Raw genomic sequence first — 25,926 nt, 5'->3', positions numbered from 1 at the left:
ACAACACAAAAACTAGCCGTGTGACCCTGGGCAAGTCATTTAACCACAACTGCCCTCCAAAAAGCAAATAATAATAACAATAATAATATAGTAACAAGAGTTTTAGTCTTAACAAGCAATTCTAAAAGCACAACGGAGAGAGCCCTAGACTTGGAGTCAGGAAGACCTAAGCTCAAATCCTGCCTCAGCATGTACATATAGCTAGGTGACTAGACAAATCAACAAAGCTCTTTTCTTGGTTGCTTCCTCTGTAAAATGAAGGGATTGGAATCAGTGGCCTCAAAGATCACTTACAGCATTAAATCTATGATTCTACGATCCTACTTCAGAAGCATTTATTTTGTACACCTAATATATGGCCACAACCTCTTTTATATTCCTTCTAGGACTACAGAAAGGGACAACACCTGTTTAAGGCCAAGTGTTTTCTGAAGAGTGAAGAGTAGAAGCATCTAAACTATCCCTTCTCAGGGGGTAGAAACCTATTTTCTAATGGGCTTATTATTACTAAGATTCATTACAGAAGAAATATGCAAAGAATCTCTAGAATGAAGTTCTGGGCAAGATCTTAAGAACTCACAGTCATAATCAAAAATCTAAGTACCCTATTCAAAAGGAAAATTTCCCCTGGAATCTCACATACCATTTGGTGTTACACATTTCTATAGCACTTAGGAAAAAAATATTGTGCATTATGGTTGTCAATAATTGTGGTTCATCACCCTACAAGACTGTAAACTCCACAAAGGTGAGGCCATGTCTTTTTTTTTTTTAACTTTTCATCTGCTCCAGTAATACAGAACTCCCCTTACAGTTTGTGCTTAATACCTTTGAAAAATGAATGAATAACTTTGAAAATAAATATATAGTGATAAAATACATTTAGGACATTTTATAAACTTCACTGGCATTATTATGCAGCCCTAGTCTCTCTCTTGACCTCAGTTCCTGTATCACCACCTACCTTTTGGACAGTTCATACTATATGTCCCAAAGGCATCTCAAATTCAAACATGCCCCAAACTTAATTACCTTTGCTCATAAACCTTCTCCCCGCTTCTGAACTTCTCCATTACTGTAGATAGCACCACCATTTTCCCAGTCACCCAAGTTCTTAATGTAGATGTCACCTTTAACTCTTCACGCATTCCCACTCCCCCTATATTCAACTTGTTGCCAAGTCCTGTTACTTCTACTTCATGACATTTCTCATACATATACTTTTTCTTCTCTGACACTCTCTGGTAAAAGGCCGCATTATTTCAGATCTGGACTACTGCAATAGCTGTGTGCTTCATTTGCCTGGCTAAAGCTCTTCCCACTCCAGTCCATCCTCCACTCTACTGTCAAAGTGACCTTCCTGAAACTCCTTGCTTAATCAACTCCAGTAGTTCCCTTAAATTTGTCCTTGTAGTAAATTTTCTTCAATGATCAAATACCTATTCCTCAATTTGTGGGCTTAGAGCATGAGTTCTTAACTTTTATTATGTCATGGACTTTTTTTGGTAGTGTGGTGAAGCTGATCAACTCCTATAATAGCGAGTGGTGCAGTGGCTAAATTACTGGCATGGGTAGAACCACTTTAAGGAAAACACCTAAACTAGCCATGTCTCAAATCCTGTATAGGTTCCACTCGACTCAAGTGACTCCTAATTCCAGACCCCCAAAACCCTTTTTTAAAACTTCCCTTTTATGTGTTCTCTTCCCTCCATTAGAAAACAAGCTCCTTGAGAGAAGGGACTATCAACTTAATGAATGCTTAGTGATTTGACCTAACAGCACTGAATAAGAAAATTGTTGAATCTTTTTTATGCCAAAATGCAATTAATTTGGTAACTGTGCAGAGTGGACTGATACACTAAACTAAAATGTTAACAGTAAAAGGAAAATCTGAACATGCCAAAAAAAAAAATACACCAAATTCTTACTAATGTCCTTTTATACACGGCACATAGTAGGGATTTAATCAATGCTTGTTCACTGATTACTAAAGAAAAAATTATATTTCATTTTAATTAAAAGGAAATAAAATTTGAGGGCTGTTTCTATTTCCCCTAATTAACTAAACTGAATTGAAACATTAAAAATTCATCAATGATTCCTATATCCAATTCCAATCACTTTCATTCCATAAAACAAAAGTTGACTGAATACAAAAAGCAAAGTTTTGCTTACAGCTTAAATTATTACCAACAAAATTCAATCAAAAAACAAACAAACCAAAAACAGTACCAATGAATTCAGTGGAGATGTTGCAAGAGAAAGCTTTAATTTAGATAGGTTATGAATAGTGTATATTATTAATATAGTATGCAATGGGGGCGGCTAGGTGGCGCAATGAATAGAGCACCAGCCCTGGAGTCAGGAGGACCTGGGTTCGGATCTGCCCTCAGACACTTAACACAAAACATAGCCGTGTGACCTTGGGCAAGTCACTTAACACCAACTGCTCTCCAAAAAACAAACAACAAAAACCAAAAAAATATATAATATGCAATGTGTATAGGTATACATTATTATCTATTCACCAATGGTGATAACAAAAAAAAAATTAGAGAAGACATAATAATTAAGGCAAAATGAATTCATACTGGTTAAATGATAGCTAAGAATGTTTTTTTCAACCTACAATAACAGATGAACGTCTGGTACCTGGCTACTGTTACCTAATCATAGAATCCCAGCACTGACAGGGACTTTAGGGCCCATCCAGGCCAGTGGTTCACTTTTTCTGGGTCCTGAATCCCTTTGACAGTCTGGAAAAATGATGTATCCCTTCTTAGAAAAATGTTTTTAAATGCACAAAATAAAATACATAGGATTACAAAAAAAAGTTATACTGAAATACATTATAAAAAAAAACATATTTAAAACAAGTACAAGTTAAGAATTCTCGATCTAAGTAAGTTATCTGTAAGTGAACAAAAATCTCTACAAAACTTACCAATGGTCACTGAGCTTTCTTTCATTACATCAAGTAAAGGAGATGATCCTATGTCTCAGTCAGTCAATAAATTTATTAAATGTCCATCCTTTCAATTGAGGCTAAGAGAGGTTAAGTGTCACACATACAACTAGTAAGAAAAAGTAAGCACGGTGAACTCAGGTGCTCCTCACTCCAAATTCATTCAACCATCTCACTGCCTACTTATGTGCACTATGCTAGAAGGTAAGGGTACAATTACAAAAATGAAATAGTCTTTGCCCTCAAGGGGCATTCTATTGGAGTAATACAACTTGTACAAAGTTATATACTAAATAAATATAGTGTGTATTTTAAAATTGTAATTAGATAATTAAGAATTATTACTTCTATACTGCTAGAAAATGAGAATTAGGGCCTACATTTCTTTTGTATCTCCCTCAGTACCAAGCATAGTGGTTTCATATATAAGAAACCCTTAATAATTCTTTGCTGGAGGAATGAAGTAGCAATGAATTATTTTCATATTAATACTGAAGTTGGGGTTTTGTTAGAATTATTATGATGAAACTGAATTTTTCTCTATTCAACTATTAAAAAAAAATGTGGTACCATGAAACCAAACATAGACTGCATTGCATATTGGTAACTTGAAAACACGTTCCAACCTTTTTCCCCCACAAAATTTAATACTGGTCAGTAAATACACTAACTAGTGAGAGTAACATCTGTTACTTTTTCTTTACAGAGACAAATCCCATAAAGTTAATATATGCAACAAAGGTGGTAATTTGATGGATATGAAAACTTTCCAGCGTTTCAACAATATCTAGATCCTCACCTCCACTCGTTTAATATCCTCCTCCAGAACACTTAGCTCCTTTTGGATCTGTTCCAGTTGCTGTGGATAAAAGGAGAAAAGAAAAATCTAAAGTAATTTGAATTGGCATCACCAGAGCCACAAATGAACTCTTCTTAGATATTGGCCGAAATCAGGTAACTGAAGTAATAAATTATAAAACAGTCCCCTCCTCAAAAGTGCTGATCAACTAGGGGGTCCCACTTATTTCTGTTTTTTTTTTTTTTAATGTTATTTTAAAAGCTTAAGGGAAAAGGAGACATTTCCACAGTCAGGAAAGAAGTTACCTTTAATATGTAACTGGACTGTGAAAACCAGAACAGAGAAATTATAAAGGGATGAATCAAGGAGTAGTAACTCCTTCTTCTTGGGCAAATTATAACTTATAGTCTGAGAAAACTGCCTGAGAATCAGATAGGTTAAGTGACTTGTCTACATTCTCATTAGTTAGTTGTTGTCGTTCATGCTTAAAGAGGACCAAAATGACTCTGACCACGATGTCAGAGTCAAAGCACAGTGTGTCCAACTGTGGCTGATCAGACCAATAAGAACTCAGAAGGCTCTACCACAGGCCAAGCACAAACGGTTCATACAAAGATTTGGAACAGAGATTTCTCTAAATTTGTGCATCTCACATTTCTTTTGAGCTACTGCAATTCTGCTTTGCTCATAGAGCACAGCACCTTCTTTGATGCAGGCACACCATACTGGGCAGTCCTGTGCCAGTGTGTCCAATGTCTCACAATCAATTCCAGAGTTCTTAATTGGGACCCTGAGTGTACCAGCATCACTTCTTCTGACCTCTATGTGAGTGCTTGCACTGTGTGAGTTCTCTATAAAAGTGCCTTTTAGGCATCTCTATTTTTAAAGTAAATGGAAATAGAATGGCCTGTGTCTATGTTCACACAGCTAATAAAAGCCAGGGCAACATCTGAATCAAGTTCTTCCTGACTCAAGTCCAATACTCTATTGACTATTTGTTGCTGCTCAGTCATTCAGCTAAGTCTGACTCTCCAAGACCTCATGGACCATAGCCAGCCCTTCTGTCCTCCACTATCTCTCAAAGTCTATGCAAGTTCATGTTCATTGTTTCCAGGACAACTTTCTATCCATCTCATCCTCTGCCACCCCTTTTTTCCTTCTGCATTCAATCTTTCTCAGCATGAGAGTCTTTTCAATTGAGTCCTGTCTTCTCACTATGTGTCAAAGTATTTAAGCTTCAGTTTCACTATCTGACCTTCCAGTAAAGTTAGTTTTAATTTAATTCATAAATTAATGCCTGAATTAATTTCTCTAAGTTTTGACTAATTTGATATCCTTTTTGTCCAAGGAACTCTCAAAAATCTTCTCTAGCACCACAATTCTTAAGCATCAATTCTGCAGTGCTCAGTTTACTATGTAGTACAACTCTCACAGATATACACTGATACTGGAAAAATCATAGCTTTGACTACACAGACCTTTGTCAACAAAATGATGTCTCTGCTTCACTGTCTGCAGTGATCTTTGATCCCAAAAAAAAAAATTCTGACAGTGTTTTCATTTCTTTTCTCTCTTATTTTCCAGGAAGTGATAGGACCCAAGGTCTTAATTTTTCTGATGTTAAGCTTCAAGTTAGGTTTTGCACCCTTCCCTTTTACCCTCTTCAAAAGACTTCTTAATTGCTCTTTATTTTCTGACATCAGATTGGCATCATCTGTATGTCTGCGATTTGTTGATTATTTCTCTCAGAAACCTTAATTCTGGCTTTTGATTCATTTAGCCTAACATTTTGCATGATGCGCTCTGCATATAAGTTAAATAAATACACAATACTTATCAATAATGGAACAAGATTAAATTTTGAGGGTTAGAATGATTAGCTAGTAGACATGTAGAGGTATAGAAATGTTTTTAGAGAAAAATTACTGAGAAAAGGTAGAAGAAAAAATACAATTCTGAATGCAATGACAAAGAGAAAGAAAAAGGCGCACAAAGGAGCTACATCAAAGACCAAATTAAAGAGAGGAAAAAACAAAACTTCGAAGAATAAGGTCATAGTTTTAGCAAGTGAGCAGATGGTAGCTATGAAGCTAGCTAGTCTAATATGACCAAAAGTCAACAAAATTTGAATTCTTCCAGAAACCCAAAGAACGATTTTTATTGTAATAATACAATGGTGGACTAGAGTAGAGTGAGATAAACTAGCCAAAAGAATGCTAACTCCAAGGCATAGGGACTAAGAAAGTGATACCTACTCTTTTCTTGCTATAAACTAAAGGTGACACTAATTATACTTTGCCTAAAATGAAACCAAGCTAGGAAACACCAAGAATTTTAAATAGGTGAAATTTATATATTACAACTACCAAAATACAAAAAATTACTTTCACCATTAAATTCTATATACAGTTCACTCCAGTATCCCAGCAAAGAACTTTTAAGAGTCCAATTAGAACAGAAAATGGTCATGACAATCTCCACCTTTGCAGAGCAGTCAATTAGTTGGTACATCTTGAAAGTCTTACAGTGAAAAAAAGGGATAATATTTTCTGCTGGGGTGCTACCAGGGAGCAAGGAGAAAAGGGTACATGAAAGGAATGAGAAGACAAAAAGTAATATCTGCAGTGTATAGTAATACCATTCAATGCATCAACACTTTAGAGCTAAAGAAAATCATCTAGTCCAACCACCTTTTCTTACAAAAGAAAATAAGGCCCAAGGAGGTTATAACTTGCCTAAGGTCTTAAAGTTAGTGACAGGACTGAAAGTTGAAAACAGTACCCTTGATTCCTAATCCAGTGCTTTCCCCAAAAAAACATAAAATGACAGGCCAAAAATCACATCTGGGGCTACCAACATCTATAATGTGACCTTAAACCAGATAGAAAACAGCCTTTACACCTTTTCTCCTTACATGAATTGTTTTCTGCATGTTGAAAGACCATTTTTAAAAAGGGTCATTTATAATCCTTCTGCAGACCATAGGAAATCCTAATATGGATAATAATTTGAGGTTAAGAATGAATCTGTCAATTGAGAAGAACTGTAGTGAGAACAAGAATTAAAATAAACTTTTCAATGAATTTACTTCACTTAACTTAGTGTTTTAAATCTGAACAAGAGTCCTAGCCATGACAATATTGGCATTCTCTAACTTAAATATTTCATAAAAAACGTGATCTTAGGCAAAGTATCATTACCAGAGTTGGTTTCAAAGGAGCAAAGGAGGAAAAATTTAAAACTCAAAACCTTGTGAAGCTGAATGTTGAAATCCAAAAATAAAAGTAATTTTTAAAAATACTACTCAAGCATCATCATTTTCAGATCATAAATTAGAATAAAATGCTAAGAACGTGAGCAAAAGTTGTAAACTACATGGAAACTGAGAAAATCTATTAAACAATGACTAGGTTTAAAGAAAAAAATAAGAAAAATTAATTTAAAATAAAATAATAGGGAGTAGAAGCAGAACCTCTGCGGGGCTCCGGCTTCCATCTTCCCCAATCCATGTAAAAGGGGACTCTAAACAAACTTTAGAGCTGCAGAACCCACAAAATGACACAAAGAAGCTAAGCTCCCACTGAGGACAGCCCGGCAGGTCAGCCGGAATCTGCCAGCACAGCACTCTGGGAGCCGAGCCGAGCCCAGGCCCCCCGTGAGCTGGAGGTTTTAGCTACAGGTCAGGCCTGACCAGCGTCTGGAGGGACTCCAGATCACCAGCAGCTGTGGCTGGTTCCAGATTCAGCAACACATAGATAAAAAGGACAAAGTGAGAGGTCAGTGCAATGTGGACTTTAGGACCAGTAGTTGGGAGTGCATCACCTATTGCCCCCAAGGCAAGAAGCCGCTGAGACACTGCACCAGGGCCACGTTGCAGCTTCAGTTCCTGGCCTACAGAGTGTAGGGGAACCAAGTGACCAGTCTAAGGTTTAATCACTCTTGCTTTAACCTGCTTGGATCTGGATTGCAGTCTAGGGTGGAGGTCCTGGGGTGCATGACCATCTTGCCAGAGCATGTGGAGGCCTCAGAGAGGGCAACCATCTAATACCTCCCACAGCTGAGAAAACCCCAGCATTTGGGATTAAAGCTCCCCTGTCTGGTGGCAGAGTCCTACTATGGCAAAAAGCCCAGGGGTCAAATGACTTAGGAGCAACAAAGGAACCAAAACAAACAGAAGACTGCAACATTAGACTCCTATTTTGGGGACAAAAAGGAGCAAAGCATGGAACAGGAGGAAGACAGTGAAGTCAGAACTCCTGCACCAAAAGCTTCAAAGAAAAATAAGAGCTGGTTACAGGCCATACAGGACCATAAGAAGCAGATAAGAGAAGTGGAGGAAAAATGGGGCAGGAAAATGAGAACGATGCAAGAAAATTACAAAATGAGAGTCAACAGCCTGACTGAGGAAAATCATACCTTAAAAAAATAGACTGACTCAATTGGCAAAAGAGGCTCAAAAAGCCAATGAGGAGAGGAATGCCTTGAAAAGCCGAATTTGCCAGATGGAAAAAGAATCTCAAAAGCTCACTGAGGAGAACCATTCCCTCAGATTTAGATTGGAGCAAAGGGAAGCTAATGACTTTAAGAGAAATCAAGTTGATGTTAAACAGATTCAAACAAATGAAAGAATAGAAGGCAATGTTAAATGTCTCATGGGAAAAAACACTGACCTGGAAAATAGATCCAGGAGAGATAATTTGGAAATTATTGGACTACCTGAAAGCTATGTAATTTAATTAAGAAAAGGATTTTTCATTGTCACAGGATTGTAAGAAAGCCAAATGGGAAGGATAAAATTGAAATGTGACATAAAGATGTTATTTAAGTAATTCTAATTTGACAGAATTGACAATGTTTATAGTAGTCTAAATGCTGGCCATCAGACCTATTTGGATCACCAAATTTATCAGAACACTGAACCATAAGCCGCAAAATGACTTATCAGACTAAGAATATTTTACTTCTCTTTATTTAAAAAAAAAATCTAAATTATAAAATTTATACCACAATTAGCTGAATCAGATGTAACAATAATAATTGAAGCAAGTGAACAATCATTTAAATTTAGGAAGTCACAGCACCAGGAGTAAAGATAAATTACCCAATATTAAATTTTTGTTTATTATTTCTACCAGCATACTTTGCCACAACTTTCAAAGAAGAAAGATATCTACATTTCCCTAAAAATGTCTAGAATACTCGTAAGTCTCATGAGCTCCATCTCCCATTTGCTAAGTTAAAAGTGTGAAAGTTAATAAATTTACCAATAAATGTTTCAGTTTTTAGATTTGTTAAACCTGGCTGCCTAGTCTTTTGTGCAACTTACAATAAAGTCCTAAAAACCACTATCAAACCCAAAAGTATAGATTAATACACATCTACATTGATGGGAGTAAAAAAAGACATCCTGAAAACTTAGAATTAGCATGGCTCGGGGCGGCTAGGTGGCACAGTGAGTAAGAGAGCTGGCCCCAGATTTGGGAGACCTGGGTTCGGTTCTGGGGTCAGATACTTAACACCCACACAAAATAACTGGCCATTTAACCCTGAGCAAGCTACTTAACCCCAATTGCTTAGGGGCAGCCAGATGGCACAGTAAATAAGAGCACCAGCCCCAGTTTTGGGAGACGTGGGAATGGTTCTGGCCTCCGATACTTGGCACCCACACAAAAATAATAATAACTAGCCGTGTAACCTTGAGCAAGTTACTTAACCCCAACTGCTAAAAAAGAAAAAAAAAAAAAAAGAGAGAGAGATATAACGATCTAAGTCAAGCAACAGAAAAAACAAAGACCTTTCAAGTTGTGTGGTATACTCCATAGTAGGGCTATATTAGTAATGTTTATTATTATTATATTACATCATATGTTAGGTATATAAAACTAATAATAATCATAATATCTACTTAATTTACTAATGTTAGACCTAGTAGAGCACTGGTGAGCACAAGCAGCTATATCTGAGAATAAAGGACAAATCAGAATCATTAAGAAAAGGTGTTTCATTGTTAGGATCATTCCTTTACCTTAAGCATGAGATGGCATGATAAATCTCAGATGGCAGATCTTCACTTAAATATCTTAAAGCACAATTAATTAATCAATCCACAAACATATATTAAGCACGTACTATACATAGTAGATACTATAATAGACATTGTAAAAGAAAGACAAAAAAAAAAAGAAGAAATCCCTACCCTCAAGGAGCTTTCAGTCTATTATGGAGAATAATATATATACTACATAAATATATATAAAATATATACTTAGGTAATTAATTGGTGGGAACAAAAGGCAGTCTTTTTTTTTTTTAGGAAACTCTCACTGAAAATGACTTAAGCTAGGCTGCACTGATTGTCAACATTTCTTAACGACTTTTTGTTTCAACTTCTAGAAAACGTTCCATAAAATGCAATACTTTATTTTACTTGGGAGAAAAAAAGGAGACTTAAGTCATTTGCTTGCATTGTTAAAATATGTTTTAAAAACACAAATTTTCACCTAAAGTTAGTTTTTATTTTCCTTAAAAAAGAAAAAACTGAAGCCACCAGCTACTAAAGTTCTAAGGTAAAAGACTTTTATGTCATATAAGGATATTTAAACCATCAGGGGTGGCTAGGTGATGCAGTGAAAAGATCATCAGCCCTGGAGTCAGGAGGACCTGAATTCAAATTGAGCCTCAGACACTCAACACTTATTAGCCGTGTGACTAGTCACTTAACCCCAATTGTCCTGCCTTCCCCACTCAAAAAAAAAAAAAAAAAACAAAGCAAACATAACCATCATAACATATTCACTAAACAACCTGGCAAGTGTAATGGTAATTTGAACATCTTCCCTGCCCCTTAATAAGCCTAGGGAATCTGAAGACCTTCCCTGATTTGAAGATCTTCCCTCTCCCCTAAGAGGCTGAATATAATCACATGGAGCCTGTGGTGGGAGGAATTTGCTGAATGGTGGAGCCTACAGAAAGTGGGAGTCAAAGCAGCTAGACAGTGAGAAAGAAAGGATATCACGCAAGAAGACAGCTAGGTTTGTGAGTGTTGGTTTGTCGGAATGCTAAAGGATGGTGTAGCTATCTGTAGTGTTATCGTGTATTAACGTCTTTGCTACTATGATGGATTCAGCTTCTCATTTGGGGCTTCAGTTTTCTGGTGTCTGAATAAATGTTTTGCTTCTGTCTTCTCTGTGGAGAGTCTGTTATATTTTGTGATTGAGACCCATACTGGCATATTTATAAGCGCCATCAGCTCTGTGAATATCACATTGGTGCTACAGCAAGAAACCACTCAAATGATGACAAAAGTAACATAATCCAGGGATTAAAAAATCAGAACACATGTAAAATGGTACATATTCAGAAAAGTCATCACACACAAAGAAACACTAAAAGTTTTGCCACAATAATATTTAATAAATGTTAGAAGAAATAATTTATTACCTTTATCACCTCCTCAAAAGGTGGAGATAGTGAAAAAATACACCTCTTAAACTAATTGTAAAGTATAAAAGGCTGACTTTTGAAAAAAAAGATTTTTAAATGGCAGGTCTTCACTTAATCATTTTTTTCCAAAGCAGTAACAGCATCCATCATTACCATCATCACAATGTATTTAACCACATTAAAAGGCTTGATGAATTTTACTAACTTTAAACAGGGAAATATCTGGTATTCTCTGAGTTTTAAAATTATCTCCCATAACACTGTTAACCATTATAACCTTCCAAAGGTCAAGATTCCAGTGAATAGCTATGATTTCATTTCACTGCACTCAGGGTATATTACTCTGGTTTCTTCTCCACAAAATATTCCCAACATGATTTTGTCTGAAATTTCACCTTCTAATTTTTCTAGGCTTTATCCAGGTTCTTTACTAGGCCTCCACCCTCCTTGTTGAGGCTGACTACAAAGCTGAGTGTTGTACTCTGCCTCTTTTGATCCATAACAGATATGATCATAAAACAAATCCTAAATTATTAAATGAAGCATCTCAATCACATCAATCTTAAGTAAAAAAATACCCCATTTTTATGCTTACATCTTTTCTCCAAATTCTAGTGCAGCTTTTTTTTTCTTTTTGGAGGGGGAAAGGTAGAGCAATTGGGGTTAAGTGACTTGCCCAAGGTCACAAGGCTAGTTTTTTGTGTTGTGTCTGAGGCTGGATTTGAACTCAGGTCCTCCTGACTCTAAGGTTGGTGCTCTATTCACTGCACCACTTAGCTGCCCCATAGTGCAGCTTTTTAATAACCATTCCTTGACAAATTTTTCAACCCATCCCAAAAGAATCAATCAATTGTATCAACTGAAAAGTTAAAAAATGAAGCTATCAAAAATCTCGCCTTAAAATCTTGTTTTCCAAATTTGTCCAACTTAAAATTAACACTGTGTCCATATGGAAATTTTACTACAAGATAAGGAAAGGCAGCAATATTTAAAAAAGAAGCAAACATCATTCAGTAAATCAAACACAAAATTATATACCTCTCTTTTATTTCTCCTTGCAACCTTGAGGAATTCCATAAGGATCTGTAGTTGGGCAGCATGTGACTCCTATAACAGAAAATTATATTTTAAAAGAAAAAATTTTTATCACAAATTTATTGTTTTTAAAAAGCTCAGTGTAAATGTAATAAAAGAGTTTCATATAAATTTTGAAGTACATTTACCACCCATTAAGCTATGCATCGTTTTATATGTTCATTTTAAGGTTTCTCATTTGGCAAAAGGTTTTAAAAAATAATTTTCAAAAAATTATTTCAAAGACTAAGAGTCTAAACTCAAAAGCAGAGGGTTTAGTGTCAACAAGGGCCCAGAGAGTACAACCCCTTTACATTCTTGATTAAGAAACAGATTAAGAAATGGTAAGTGTCTACAGAGGATCAAAGAATTAGAACTAGAAGGGAGCTCATAGATCATCTGTTTTCATCTGTTCAGTCCCCATAAGAAAAAACCTGGAACCAAAAAACTGCAGAGAGGTGCCCAAGGTTCCATAAATAAGTCAGCAGATAAACCCAGGTCTTCAAACTCTAAATTCAGCATAATCTCTACCACACCAGATTTTAATGGAGTAAGATAAATTTGAAACCAGTTCTTTTTGACAAGTCAATATCGTCATTTTTTAAACATCTATTGGTTTCATATCACTTTCATTTCCAAATATGTTCTTCCCCTACACAGAGGGCCATCTCCTATAACAATGAATAAAAAAAGAGAAACTACTCAGTTCAGTCCTATTAAAAAGCATACCAAATGATTATGTGCAGTTCTCCAACCTTTGCAAAGAATGAAAGTACATTTTCTCATCTGTTCTTCAGAGCCAAGACTAGTAAATAATTATACAATATTCTATTTTTGTTTGGTTGTTGTTCTTTCCATTTATATTATTTTAGCCATTACATAAACTGTTTTATGGTTCTGCTACTTCACTTTGCTTTAGGTAGTCTTCATCATTACAATTATGTGCTAAAGTTTGTTTAATCGCTCCCTAATCAATGGTTATCTATTTTTGTTCCCAGCTGTTTGCTGCTATAGGATATCTATATACTTTGCTATAAATGTTGGTAGAAATGGTACTTTCCTTTCTGTCTTTGACCACTTTGAAGAATCTGTCTAGCAGTGAGCTCTCTGGGTCAAAGGGTACGTATGAACACTTAAGTAAATTTCTTAATGAAATTCCAAATTACCTTCCAGTATGTTAGAGCAATTGCTGGTTCCATCTAAAGTATACTAATGTGTGTATTTTTCCACAACCCCTCCAACATTGACTATTCTCATCCGCTGTCATCACTGAAAACTTGCTACATACCTCAGAACTTTCTGATTTGCATTTCTCTTATCTTTTTTACAGTTAATAGCTAGCAATTCTTCTTTAGAGAACTGTTTGCTCATATTCTTTGCTATCAACAGGGAGAAAGAAAACCTTTCTGAAATATTTAATATGTTTATTTTCCCCAATCAACTGATTTCCTTTCTAATTCTTTATCTATCATGTAAAAGGTTTTCCATTGCTCCACTACCCTCTCGTTATACCACAATTACACCACAGTTGTATCATAGGAAATAGTAAATGATCCATGATTTCATCAATATAATACATGTGAACTTATGCTTTAGAAATTTCCCTACACCAAGATAGAAAATAATCTATCTGTAACTTGGGAAACACTATGATATGATGGCCATAGCACTGGGCTTGGAATAAGGAAGGCCTGGGTTAAATCAGACAATTATCTTGAGTGAGACGCTTAACCTCTCTGTGCCTCAGCTATCTCATTTTTATAAAATAAAGATTTGGACTGAATACCCTCTAAGGACACTTTAAGCTCTAAATCTATTATGATCAGATGATCTATGAAATTCTTTAGATTTCATAATTAAGTAACCTGTCCAAGACATAATTAATGCACTAATAATTATCAGAGGCAGGATTCAAAACCAAGGCCTTTTGGATGAATGTCCAGTAATCTGTCCACCATATATGGCTACTTCTCACCTGTACTATACATATACATATTCATGCTATACTACATACAAGAAATATATAATGAAAAATGGCAAATCCTGCTGCTTCAATTTTCTAACTCCCAGCTAAACAATTACTCTTACAGAACATAAAAGTAATAGAGAATCAATGCAATTTCAAGAAATATAACTGATATTCTAGAATCATTATTCATCCTTAAAATGATCATATTCTACAGATCTTGTTTAATCATAAAAGATTAAAAATTAAAGATAATGAACGGGTTGTTTTTCAAAAGCCAACTAGAAATATCCATTAAAACTCTACATTCCCATACAAATATTGCAAGAATTCATAAATATATGGCTGTGGGAAAATGGAGAAGTAAAAAAAAAGTTTTTTTAATGCTCTACTTTAAGGAAAGAGAAGGGAAAAATACAACCAATCCAGATTAGTCAGTCAAATAAACCATAGGCATATTATTAGTCAGATAAAGAAAAACTATCATTGTCTCTCAGATCAGACAAATCAACTATTTAAATTTTAACAAGGAACAAAATCATTATAGATGAAAGAATTTCTTTAGAAGATAAAAAATTTTAAGGTGCTAACAAAGGCATAGGGGCACAGGTGTCATAATTAAATTTTTAAAAGATAATGATGTCTCTTAGATAAAAACACTAAAAAGAATAAGCAAATCTGAATCATGATAAAGAAACGCAGTCTCATTCTTCAGCTACATTAGAAAAATAAAAGTTGGGGCGGCCAGGTAGCACAGCTAATAAGAGCACCGGCTCCAGTGTTGAGAAGACCTGGAGATCGAATCCCGGGCTCAGACACTTAGCACCCACCCAGAAACACCTGGCCGTGTAACCTTGAGCAAGTTACTTAACCCCAATTGCTTAGGGGCGGCCAGGTGGCTCAGCGAGTAAGAGCACTGGCTCCAGTGTCGGGATGACCTGGATCAAATCCTGGGCTCAGATACTCAGCACCACACCCAGAAATAACTGGCCGTGTAACCTTGAGCAAGTTACTTAACCCCTATTGCTTAAAAAAAAAAAAAAAAGAAAAGAAAAGAAAAAGAAAAGTTTCTAAAAGCAACAAAACAAAATTCCTGGAAGTTAAATAAGTAGATTTCTTCTTTGTTGAATGTATTGTGCTTTTAAAAGTAAGTTAAAACCTGTCAGTTTACACTCTAAGACGAATCTCCATTTGTATGCTTCAAAGATTTTTTTCCACTATCCATTTGCCTTGCCAATTAATGTTCTCAGTTGTAATTAAAATTGCCACTGCATGTTTACTAACATTATTCTCCAAAAGGATGAAAGTTAGAAAAGATGACCAAATATAAAAGAAAAGAAAATATCCAGACACACTCCAACTTTCTTGGCATTAAAATATATTTCCATTCTCATATGATGTACTTTGATTTGTTTGAATGTCTTAAGATACTATGTTCACTAGTCACAGGGTTTATCTCCATTACATACTAAAGAGCAGGATTTCTTAACATGGGGTCTCTGAAATTGCTTTTTGCTATTTTGATAACTGTATTTGTGTGTGTATGTGACATCCTTTGCAATTCTGTGTATTTTACTTATACCTTTAAAAAACAAATATTCATCTGAGTAACATGTTCAAATAGCTCTGACAAAGTACTAGGCATGTTATCTTCAAAGGGGTTCATTTATGTACTTAAATTTCCACTCACCAGAAATAGGATATGACTATTGATTAAATATGACTACAAAAAAAAGTGAATATGAGTCAATTCAAGAAAAGAGGAAAACTGAAAACAAAGAAAAATTCTCTGCAGAGAATTCCCACAAACTGGCCCCTTTGCCTAAAATGCAGCTAATTCTAAAGGTTAGTAAATCTAGGTCAGTTCATATTGATTAATTCCAATGACAAAGTAAAGGTCAGCATAAAAAAATGCAAATACAAATATATGAGAAAACCCCAGCGTTTGGGACAAAAGCTCCCCTGTCTGGTAGCAGAGTCCTACTGTGAAAAAAAGCCCAAAAGTCAAGTAATTGAGTGGCAACATGACCAGGCAAAGGAAGCAAAGCAAACAGAAGAATCCAACATTGGACTCCTATTTTGGGGACAAAAAGGAGTAAAGCATGGAACAGGGGGAAGACAGTGAAGTCAAAACTCCTGCACCAAAAGCTTCAAAGGAAAATACGAGCTGGTTACAGGCCACAGAGGACCTTAACAAGCAGATAAGAGAAGTGGAGGAAAAATTGGAAAGACAAATGAGAGTCAACAGCCTTACTGAGGAAAATCATACCTTAAAAATTAGACGGACTCAAATGGCAAAAGAGGCTCAAAAAGGCAATGAGGACAAGAATGCCTTAAAAAAACAAATTTGCCAGATGGAAAAGAATCTCAAAAGCTCACTGAAGAGAATCATTCCTTCAGAATTAGATTGGAGCAAATAGAAGCTAATGACTTTATGAGAAATCAAGATGCTGTTAAACAGATCCAAACAAATGAGAGAATAGAAGGCAATGTGAAATATCTCACTGGAAAAACCACTGATCTGGAAAATAGATCCAAGAGAGATAATTTAAAAATTACTGGACTACCTGAAAGCCATGATCAAAGAAAGAACCTAGAAATCATCCTCCAAGAAATTCTCAAGGAAAACTGCCCTGATGTTTTAGAACCAGAGGGCAAAATAGAGGTTGAAAGAATCCACCGATCACCTCCTAAAAAAGATCCCCAAAAGAAAACTCCTAGGAATATTATAGCCAGGTTCCAAAATTCCCAGATCAAGGAGAGAATATTACAAGCAGCTAGGAAGAAAAAATTTGAATATTGTGGAAACACAATCAGGATAACTCAGGATTGGCAGCTTCTACGCTGAAGGATCAAAGGGCTTGGAATATGATATTCCGGAGGTCAAAGGAGCTGGGATTAAAACCAAGAATCACCTACCCAGCAAAACTGAGTATCATGTTTCAGGGGAAAATATGGTCATTCAGTGGAATGGACAACTTTCAAGCATTCTTGATGAAAAAACCAGAGTTGAATAGAAAATCTGACATCCAGATACAAGAAGCAAGAGAAGCATGAGGAGGTAAACATGGAAAAGAAATCATAAGGAACTTAACAAAGTTGAACTATTAACATTCCTACGTGGAAAAACAATCATTGTAACTGATGAAACTTTTCTCAGTATGAAAATAGTTGAAGGGAACAGATATACATATATATATATATATATATATATATATATATATATATATGTGTGTGTATGTCTACTTCACAAGTGTGAATGTGTATATATGTATATGCTTACAGGTATACACAGATAGAGGGCACAGGACCAATTTAATAGGAAGGGATGATACTTAAAAGGGGAAATTAAGAGGTGAGAGAGGAATATAGTGAGAGGAGATGGAGAGAGACAGAATGGGGTAAACTATCTCATATAGAAGAGGCAAAGAAAATGGTTACAATGGAGAGGAAGAATAGGAAGGCAAAAGGGAATGGGTCAACCTTATTCTCACTGAATTTTGCTTGGGGAGAGAATGAAATACATACTAACTAGGGTATCTCACCCTACAGGAGAGTAAGGGGGAAGGGGATGAGAGGGAGGATGATGGAAGGGAAGGCAGGCTGGTGGGGAGGGAAGTTGGAAGCACCCATTTTTGAAAAGGGACAGGATCAAAGTAGAAAATAGAACAAGTGGGAGGTGGGATAGGAAGGAGGGAAATATCGTCAGTCTTTTACTTTTACTTTTTACTATCTACTATGTTAATGTTTTGCATTAGCTACACATGTACAACCTATACTGAACTGCTTATCTTCCCAGTAAGGGTGGGTGACAAGGGAGGAAGGGAATGAATCTGGAATTCAAAGTTTTAAAATCAAATGTTTAAATATATATATATATACTATTATTAATACTATTTTACATGTAATTGGGAAATAAGATATACAGGCACTGGGGCACAGAGATCCACCATGCCGTACTGGAAAAGTCGAAGGGGGTATGGGAGAAGATATGGGAGAGAACAGATTGGAGGAGGGGATATCCTGTAGGACTGCTATTCTGGAGTGGTGGGTAGGAAAAAAACAGGGAGAAAATTTGTAACTCAAAATCTGGGGGAAATGAATGATGTAAACCAGAAGTTAATAAAGAATTTGAAAAATGGAAAAAAAAAAAAAAAGGACAGGAGAAAGAACAATTACTTCAGAATGAAAGGAAGAGCGTTTAAATCCTGAATTTGCCACTTGTTACCTATGTGACTTAGGACAAGGCACTTAACCTCTCTTGGTCTAAGTTTCCCACTCTTATTGTATACCCTAGGGTATAAAGGGCATAAAATGCCTTCCAAGTAGACAATCTGGTAATATTATAATAGCGCTACCAACTAAGCGGACATTTCATACCTGTTTAAACTTGGCCAAAAAAAAAAAAATATTGTATGGAATGTTAGCACTTCAAATAAAAAAATAAAAATTTATTTCTAGCAATAAAACAAAAGAAAGTTTAGAGGAGAATAAAGGGCTTTTAATAACAGACGAGTTTCTATTTGATCTACAGTAGGAGTTTTGAACCTTTTTTGTATGACAGATCCCTTTGGAAGTCTATTGAAGACACTGAACCTCAGAATAATTTTTCAAAAGCATAAAGTCAATTACATACAAAGGAAATCAATTATATTGAAATCAAGTTCTCAAAACGATATTTTTAAGTTTATTAAAACCCTCTTCCCACCCCACCCCCATCAAAGATAACGGAGTCACTCATCTATGCTTTAGAAAGACCATTCTGAAATCAGAGTAGAGGATATAAGGGAGAGAGAAGACTTGAGGAAAGGGAACCAACTAGGCTTTTACAATAGTCTAGAAAAAAAAAGCTCCTGATCTAGGGTGGTAGTGATACAAGTAGAGAGAACAGAATCAATAGAAAAGACACAGTCTGGAAGTTTACCAAGTCTTTATTTAGAGTAGTTCATTAGTCTACAGAAATGGAAGACTGGAATTCAAAGAAAGAGATCTAGATTGAATATATAGATTTGGAAGAAATCTCTGAAAACATGGAGAAAAGAGAGGAAAGATGTCAGGCCCTTGTGAGCAGTCATGTCTAAGAGGCAGTAGATAAGAATGTTCCAGCAAAGTAGATTGGAAAGGAATAGTGAGACAGGTAAGAGGAAAACGAGAAGACAAAAGTATCACAGAAGTCATGGTTAGAGGAAGTTATCAAATGTGTCTAAAAAGTACAAAGATGAAAAAGAAGGATGAATGAAAAAAATGAATGTTTGTTAACCTATTATATTCTGAACCTAACAATAAAGGCAATTTTCCTACTAGAAGGACAGCTATATGACAAAGCTTAAATTTTCTTGTTTTAAGATTTCAAAGTGCTTTAAAAAAATATAATGGTCATGATATGATTAAGCATATATACAAAAATGCAATTCTCAAAAGCTATCTCTAAATTAACTTTTATATAGATCTCCCCACTAACATCAAAAATTGCATTGTTCAAAATATATTTTTGCAGGTGCTAAAATGAAAATATTTTCAACAGGAAAATACATACATCTATGTATATACTGAAAAATAAGACAACACAGATAGTACTCAGATTTTATGTAGGTCAAATTATAGGCAGAGGGGTGGGAGGGAATAGCTTTTATAGAGACTAATATTGAATATAAGCAATTAAGACATGTTACTACCTTAAAAGATTTGTTCCTAAGATACAAAATCACATTTCTTAGTTGGAAGGTACTTCAGCGGATATCTAGTCTGACCCATACTCCAAAAAGAATCCCTATGATCATATATCTAACAGGTAGTCATCAGGCTTTGCTCAAGGATCTCTAGTGAAATCTAGAAATCCACTACCTCCAAAAGCAACTCACTGAACTTTTTGATAGCTATAAATGTTAGCAGTTTTTTCTTTATGTTGAGCTAAATACATTTCTCTTTTACCCTCTGAACTTAGTTCTGTCTACTGGGATTACAGAAAAACAATGTAAACGTGCTTTTACTTGTCAATCTTTTTAAAGACTGCAAGACTACCCCCTCTTCAGTCTTTTATTCTCCAAGCTAAACCTCTATCTCCAGGTCCTTTAAACAATTCTTCATGTAGCTTTGTTTTGGGACTCCTTCACCACCAAGCTTAACCTCCTCTGGATAAGTGCAGATTGCCGGTATCCCTTCTGAAATGTGGCACCCATCAGCAGCAGACTCAATAATACAAATATGTTTAATTGATGCAAAGTACAACTGACTTGTTTACTTATTCCATTTATTTTCAGCAAAACAAACTTAATTTTAATAATTGCCCTTTCATTCAAAAGGGGATGCTAATGAAAATGAAAAATGATCTCGCCTGTCCAAACCAGAAAAAAGGTAGATTGAATTATACCATCTTATTACTTCTAAAATTATTGCCATACCTGTTTAAATACATGCCTGATACAGGGCAAGATTAGAGAAAAAAACAAAGAAAATGAAAAAACAAACAAAAAAACCTTTCCACTTACTGCCTCCAGCTGTTTTTTCTTTTGTACAAGTAGTTCCAACATCAGGTTGACATTGGGTAAATCAAGGTTATCTTGATCAGTTCCCAATAAATCTTGAAATATTTGCCACCTGTGGCCATTCTGAAATAGAAGAAATGAAAAGAGAGAGGAAATAAAAAACCTTAACTAAAAAAAGCATATTTTAGATGCTTCTATAATACATTTTTAAACTATAGGATTCCATTATGTTTCTTATGCTGCCTTCAAAAATATACTACTATCACTACATTCAATGCTACTGAATCCCGGCCAATGGCTCAACATTGCCTTCTAGATGAAACTATGCCTACCTTTCATAACAAAAATCTTCCTGATTCTTTTTCACTGGAATCTTCATGTCAAAAATAATCAAACTCCTCATTCATTCTTAAATAAAGTGATAAACTGTACATTATTACTATTCCGGAACACATATAAAACAAAACCAAATGTATTAATTAAATCTCTAGGTTAAGGAAGTTATTTTAAGATGTCTGTATTTTAATGAAAATAGTCTTTAGTACTCTATTATGTTCATTGAGAACACTCAGTTGCTTTGAAGCCAATAACTGAACTTGAGCATTTTCTATAAGAACCTAAGAGGGATAGTCTCTCCCCCAACCAAACAAGCAAGGCTGAGGCTCTGATCCAAACAGATTCTCCTTCCTCTTTCCCAAGAGTCTCCCATTCCCTTAAGTAAAAGCTACACATGGATCACTGCCTTGGTTTGATTATGTCTACCCCATGGCAAGTGAAGGAATGCAAATCTTATATCAGGTAGCTTTTAAGGCTCTGAAGATAGCCTATGACTAAGACACTACCACTGCTGATGCCAGCAACAAAGAAACAAAAAAGCTGATCCAGTGCTCATGCTCATCCCAGAAACAGGCATAGACCTAGGCCCAACTAAATAAGCACTTCAGTACCAGAGGATCTTTTAAAAATATTAATTATTGTGTTTTATAATGAAGTATATACATTTATACACACACACACACAAGATCTATTGTAAAGTTTCTGTTCAATAGAAATGTGGAACAATTTCCATAAATCTTTAAATCTCTCTCAAACTATAAAATACACAACTAAAGAGTAAATAATGTAAGACTAGTAAAATGGAATACAGAGGAATGAAGTCATGAGAAAATTATTTTTCCTATGACTTGGGACTAATCTAAACAAAGCTTATGCTGGAAAAAAAATAAAATATTTTCTCAGAGCTAAGGATTTTGTTTTTTTGAAATCATAACATTACTAGTTAAAATCTGTTATTGTTCCAGTTTGAGGTATTCTCATATTATGCGTTGCTGTCCTATCACTATAAAGAAAAAATAAGACAAGGCAGCTAGGTGGCACAGTAAATTGAGCACCGGCCCTGGAGTCAGAAGGACCTGAGTTTAAATCTGGCCTCAGACACTTAACACAAAAAACTAGCTGTGTGACCTTGGGCAAGTCACTCAACCCCAATTGCCCTCCAAAAAAGAAAAAATAAGAAACGGTATTGGTCCTTGACAAGTTGACACTCAGGAAGTACATTCTCCTGAATTATTAGTAATATTAAATATAAGCAGTGCCATTGCTTACACTGCCAAAAATATACAGTAAGGGGAACTGTAATTCATTTTCACTTTCTGATCAAACTGACTGATTATCTGAAGGATGAGTATACAAATGCAGGAGAAAGTTCTTTGAAATCTTCAATATTTCATTGCTTACTCATCTAGGAGCATAATTAGGACCATGTTTTAGTTTCATTGGCTACACTCTATTGAATTAAACAGGTTTAACTTTAATTTAATTCCAGACCAGATTATCTGAATAAAATATGTGAAAGGACTCCAAAGAGTAAAAATCACTTTACTCAGCACAACAGAAATAGCTGTATTTTTAAAAAGAGTGCTTAAAGGGTGAGCTATTATTGGAATTATTACTATTGCTAATGATAATGGAAGCTCAAGTAGTTCTTTCAAGATATCATGTAGTTCCTTGACTGAAAGGTAAAATAGAACCCTTTTAGGACTAATCTTAATTTTTAGAGAGATTATCAAAAATCCTTTCCCACAGTAATCTTATCTTCTTTTCCTCAATTCCCAATTCTTTTCTTCAAAGTCCCATTTCATTCTCATAAGGCCTTATTCTAATCAAGTTCAATATTTATTAAGTGCCTACTACTGAAAGCATAACTGATTAGGCACTAAAGTAGATATAAAAGGTTAATTAAAAAGATGGTCACTATTGGGGCGGCCAGGTGGCTCAGCAAGTAAGAGCACCAGCCCCAGTGTTGGGATGACCTAGGGATCAAATCCGGGCTCTAATACTTAGCACCACACCCAGAAATAACTGGCCATGTAACCTTGAGCAAGTTACTTAACCCCAACTGCTTTAATAAAAAAAAAATATGGTCACTATCTTCACAGACTTTAAAGTCTAGGAAGCCTAACTTTATTCTCTAATTGTTCCAGATAGTCACAAAGTATAAGTATTATAAATAACTCTAAGCAGGTAATTCTTAAAATTTTATTTGGAAAATCCTACAGAGACAAAACAATTTCCTTTAGTTGAATCAATGATAAACTATTCTAAACTTTCCTTAAGATTAAATTGTTAGGTAAAAACGGAATGAGATATAAAATGTAATTTAAAAAAAAGAACAGAAACGTACGGTGCTACTCACTGAATGGTCCAACTTGAACCTCTTTTCCTCAAACCTTTGCTTCTGTTTGAGAATGAGTTCATTCACTGGGAAGAAAAAGAATTTATTATTTTATATGCATCAGACGGCTATTTTAGTTAGCTTTATCATTTTAATTTCATAAGCACAACATTTTTTATTATTTATAAAGAGCAGAAAACGTGGACTTTTTCTCTTGCTTTGTTTACTATTAACCATTTTAAAGAATGAAGAAACCTACTGAAATAAACATAATGCCTGGAATATACATGTAGGGTTTTTAAGATTTGAAAAACACTTTTTATACATTATATCATTTGATCCAATAAGGAGCATATTGATAGTGAAATTTGATAGCCTTTTCTCAATACTAATCCTTTTTTATTTCTGTAGCTAGATATTGTTGACCATTCTACCTTCCTAAATATTTTCTCCTCCTAAATTTTAGTAACATTGTTTTCTCTTGGTTCTCCTCTTACACATCTGACCATTCACTACTTCTCAGTCTCCTTTGCAGGATCATCGGCCATTTTCAACCCCTAATTATGGGGCTTGTCCTGATCTCTTTTCTCTTTTTGATATAATCAGCTCTCATGAATTCAACTATTATTTCTATCCAGACTTGGGTCTCTCTCCAGAGCTCCAACTGCACATAACCAAATGGCTAGTGGAAAGTTTAAACTGGATGTTCATTAGGCTCTCAAATTCAACATTTCCCAAACAGAATCATTACCTTTCCCCTAAAACTCACCCCCTCCTTTACACTTCCTTATTCCAGTCAAAGTCATGATCAGCCTTCCAATCTCCTGAGTTTACAACCTTAGTGTTATTTCTCCTTCCCCCTTACCCCACAAGTACAATCTGGTGCAGCTACGTCCATTCTATCTTCAGTGTCTCTCACACCTATCTCCTTCTCTTTCCCCATTACCTCTTGACTATATTACTGATATAGTCTCCTAAATGGTCTCCATGCTTCCAGTCTATCCCTTTCCAATTCAGCCTCCACACAATTTTCCAAGGGATTTTCCAAAGGCACAATTCTGACCATCTTATTCTCTTACTCAATAAATTCCAATGGCTCTCTAATACCACTATAATCAAATGCAGACTCCTCTACTCAACTTTAGAGCCCTTTTCTCTCAACCTTGCTCTAACACACCTTTCCAGACATCTGTTATTTTTGTTTAAGCATTCTGTTTCAGCCAAGATGAATTTTTTGCTGCTCCTCACAACATATTTCCTCTCCTCCTGTCTCCTGCCTCTGCATAGGTGGTACTCAATACCTGGAATGCACTTCTTTTCAACTTGAACTTTAAAATCCCTTGTACACTTCAAATCTCAGCTCAATTACCACATTCTATGAGATTTTTCCTAATTCCTCCCCAGATGCTAATATCCTCCCCAGAAAATTATCTCATATTTATTTTGTAGATATTTATTTTGCACACTTTTATTTATTTTATTTTATAGGTATTTATTTTGCACATACTCCCCTAGGAAACAAAAGCTCCTTGGAAGGCAAGGACTGTTTCATTTCTGTTTTTGCCCAGCCCATGGAAGGTCCTAGATGAACTCGGCAGAATAAGTGAGCCTTACTAGGACATGATGAGATGTATGCCTTTATAGATGCTGTCATTCCCATTTTAGAGATAAGGAAACTGTAGCTCAGAGATGTTAAATGATTAGGAAGCATCTTGAGAGACGGATAAAGAGAGTCAGAGGTTCTCCTGACTCCAAATTAAGCAGTCCTACTACAATACCAAAGAAGTCAGAGTAAGCTAAAATATATCCTTCTTCCTCTACCAACTTCCCTCCCCAAAATTCTAAAAGTCTGCTCTCTAATTATGATGTAAAAAGTCAAAGTGCTAACAAATTTTAATTAATTTCTACTAAGAGTACTATACAGGCATTTTTCAGGAAAAAAAGTGAGAGAGTACATTCCAGCAAAGCTGCCTATCAAGTGACCGTCTTTATATCATGTATAGTGCCATTTTAAAGATGGAGGCATGTAAGAGGGGGGAAAAAAATAACCTGAATGCACCTTCTACCACCTTAACAACAACCAGGGAGTTCTGTCCATCTGACTTGGTGACATATGTCGATTTTCAATACAGTATTCTTTTGAGTGAAATATACAGAATTTTAATCTTAAAAAATAAAGCAGAGAACTTCCAAATTGCATAAATGTATGCCATTAGATAATATATTATTATATATATTATATACCATATTACTGTGATATCTTAAAATCCTTCTATTTATTCACTCCACTACCATTTATTAGATGTCTATCATATGCAGAGCACTGTACTAAGGTCCAGTATTTGGAAGACACAGGCTCTGGTTTCAAAGAGCTTATACTCTAACAAAGGGAATAAATGATCAATTAATATATAAGTATTAAGTAACTACTATGTGATACCAGGCACTTTACTAAGCCTTAGGAGGTATCAAAACACACACACACACACACACACACACACACACACACACACACACACA

General features: G+C 35.3%; 1 protein-coding gene across 9 annotated transcripts in view; it reads right to left on the bottom strand.

The window, feature by feature from the left end:
• COP1 (COP1 E3 ubiquitin ligase) overlaps positions 1-25,926 on the bottom strand; it is a 248,876-nt gene that overhangs the window by 175,535 nt on the left and 47,415 nt on the right. For 4 of the 9 annotated variants that reach the window (XM_069065516.1, XM_069065509.1, XM_069065507.1 and 1 more), the window contains exons 4-7: positions 23,416-23,492; positions 20,736-20,855; positions 12,246-12,314; positions 3,765-3,824 (exon numbers count right to left, since the gene is read on the bottom strand). In XM_069065516.1, the coding sequence (XP_068921617.1) occupies positions 3,765-3,824; positions 12,246-12,314; positions 20,736-20,855; positions 23,416-23,492 (326 nt within the window). The remainder of the gene's footprint in view (positions 1-3,764; positions 3,825-12,245; positions 12,315-20,735; positions 20,856-23,415; positions 23,493-25,926) is intronic. The other 5 variants (XM_069065508.1, XM_069065511.1, XM_069065513.1 and 2 more) reach the window with 3 other exon arrangements.

This window comes from Petaurus breviceps, unplaced genomic scaffold (genome assembly GCF_028583685.1).
Source record: "Petaurus breviceps papuanus isolate PSGF00001 unplaced genomic scaffold, PetGlider_PUasm1.0 90692, whole genome shotgun sequence".
NCBI lineage: Eukaryota > Metazoa > Chordata > Mammalia > Diprotodontia > Petauridae > Petaurus > Petaurus breviceps.
This window is presented reverse-complemented; position numbering and strand designations above follow the sequence as displayed.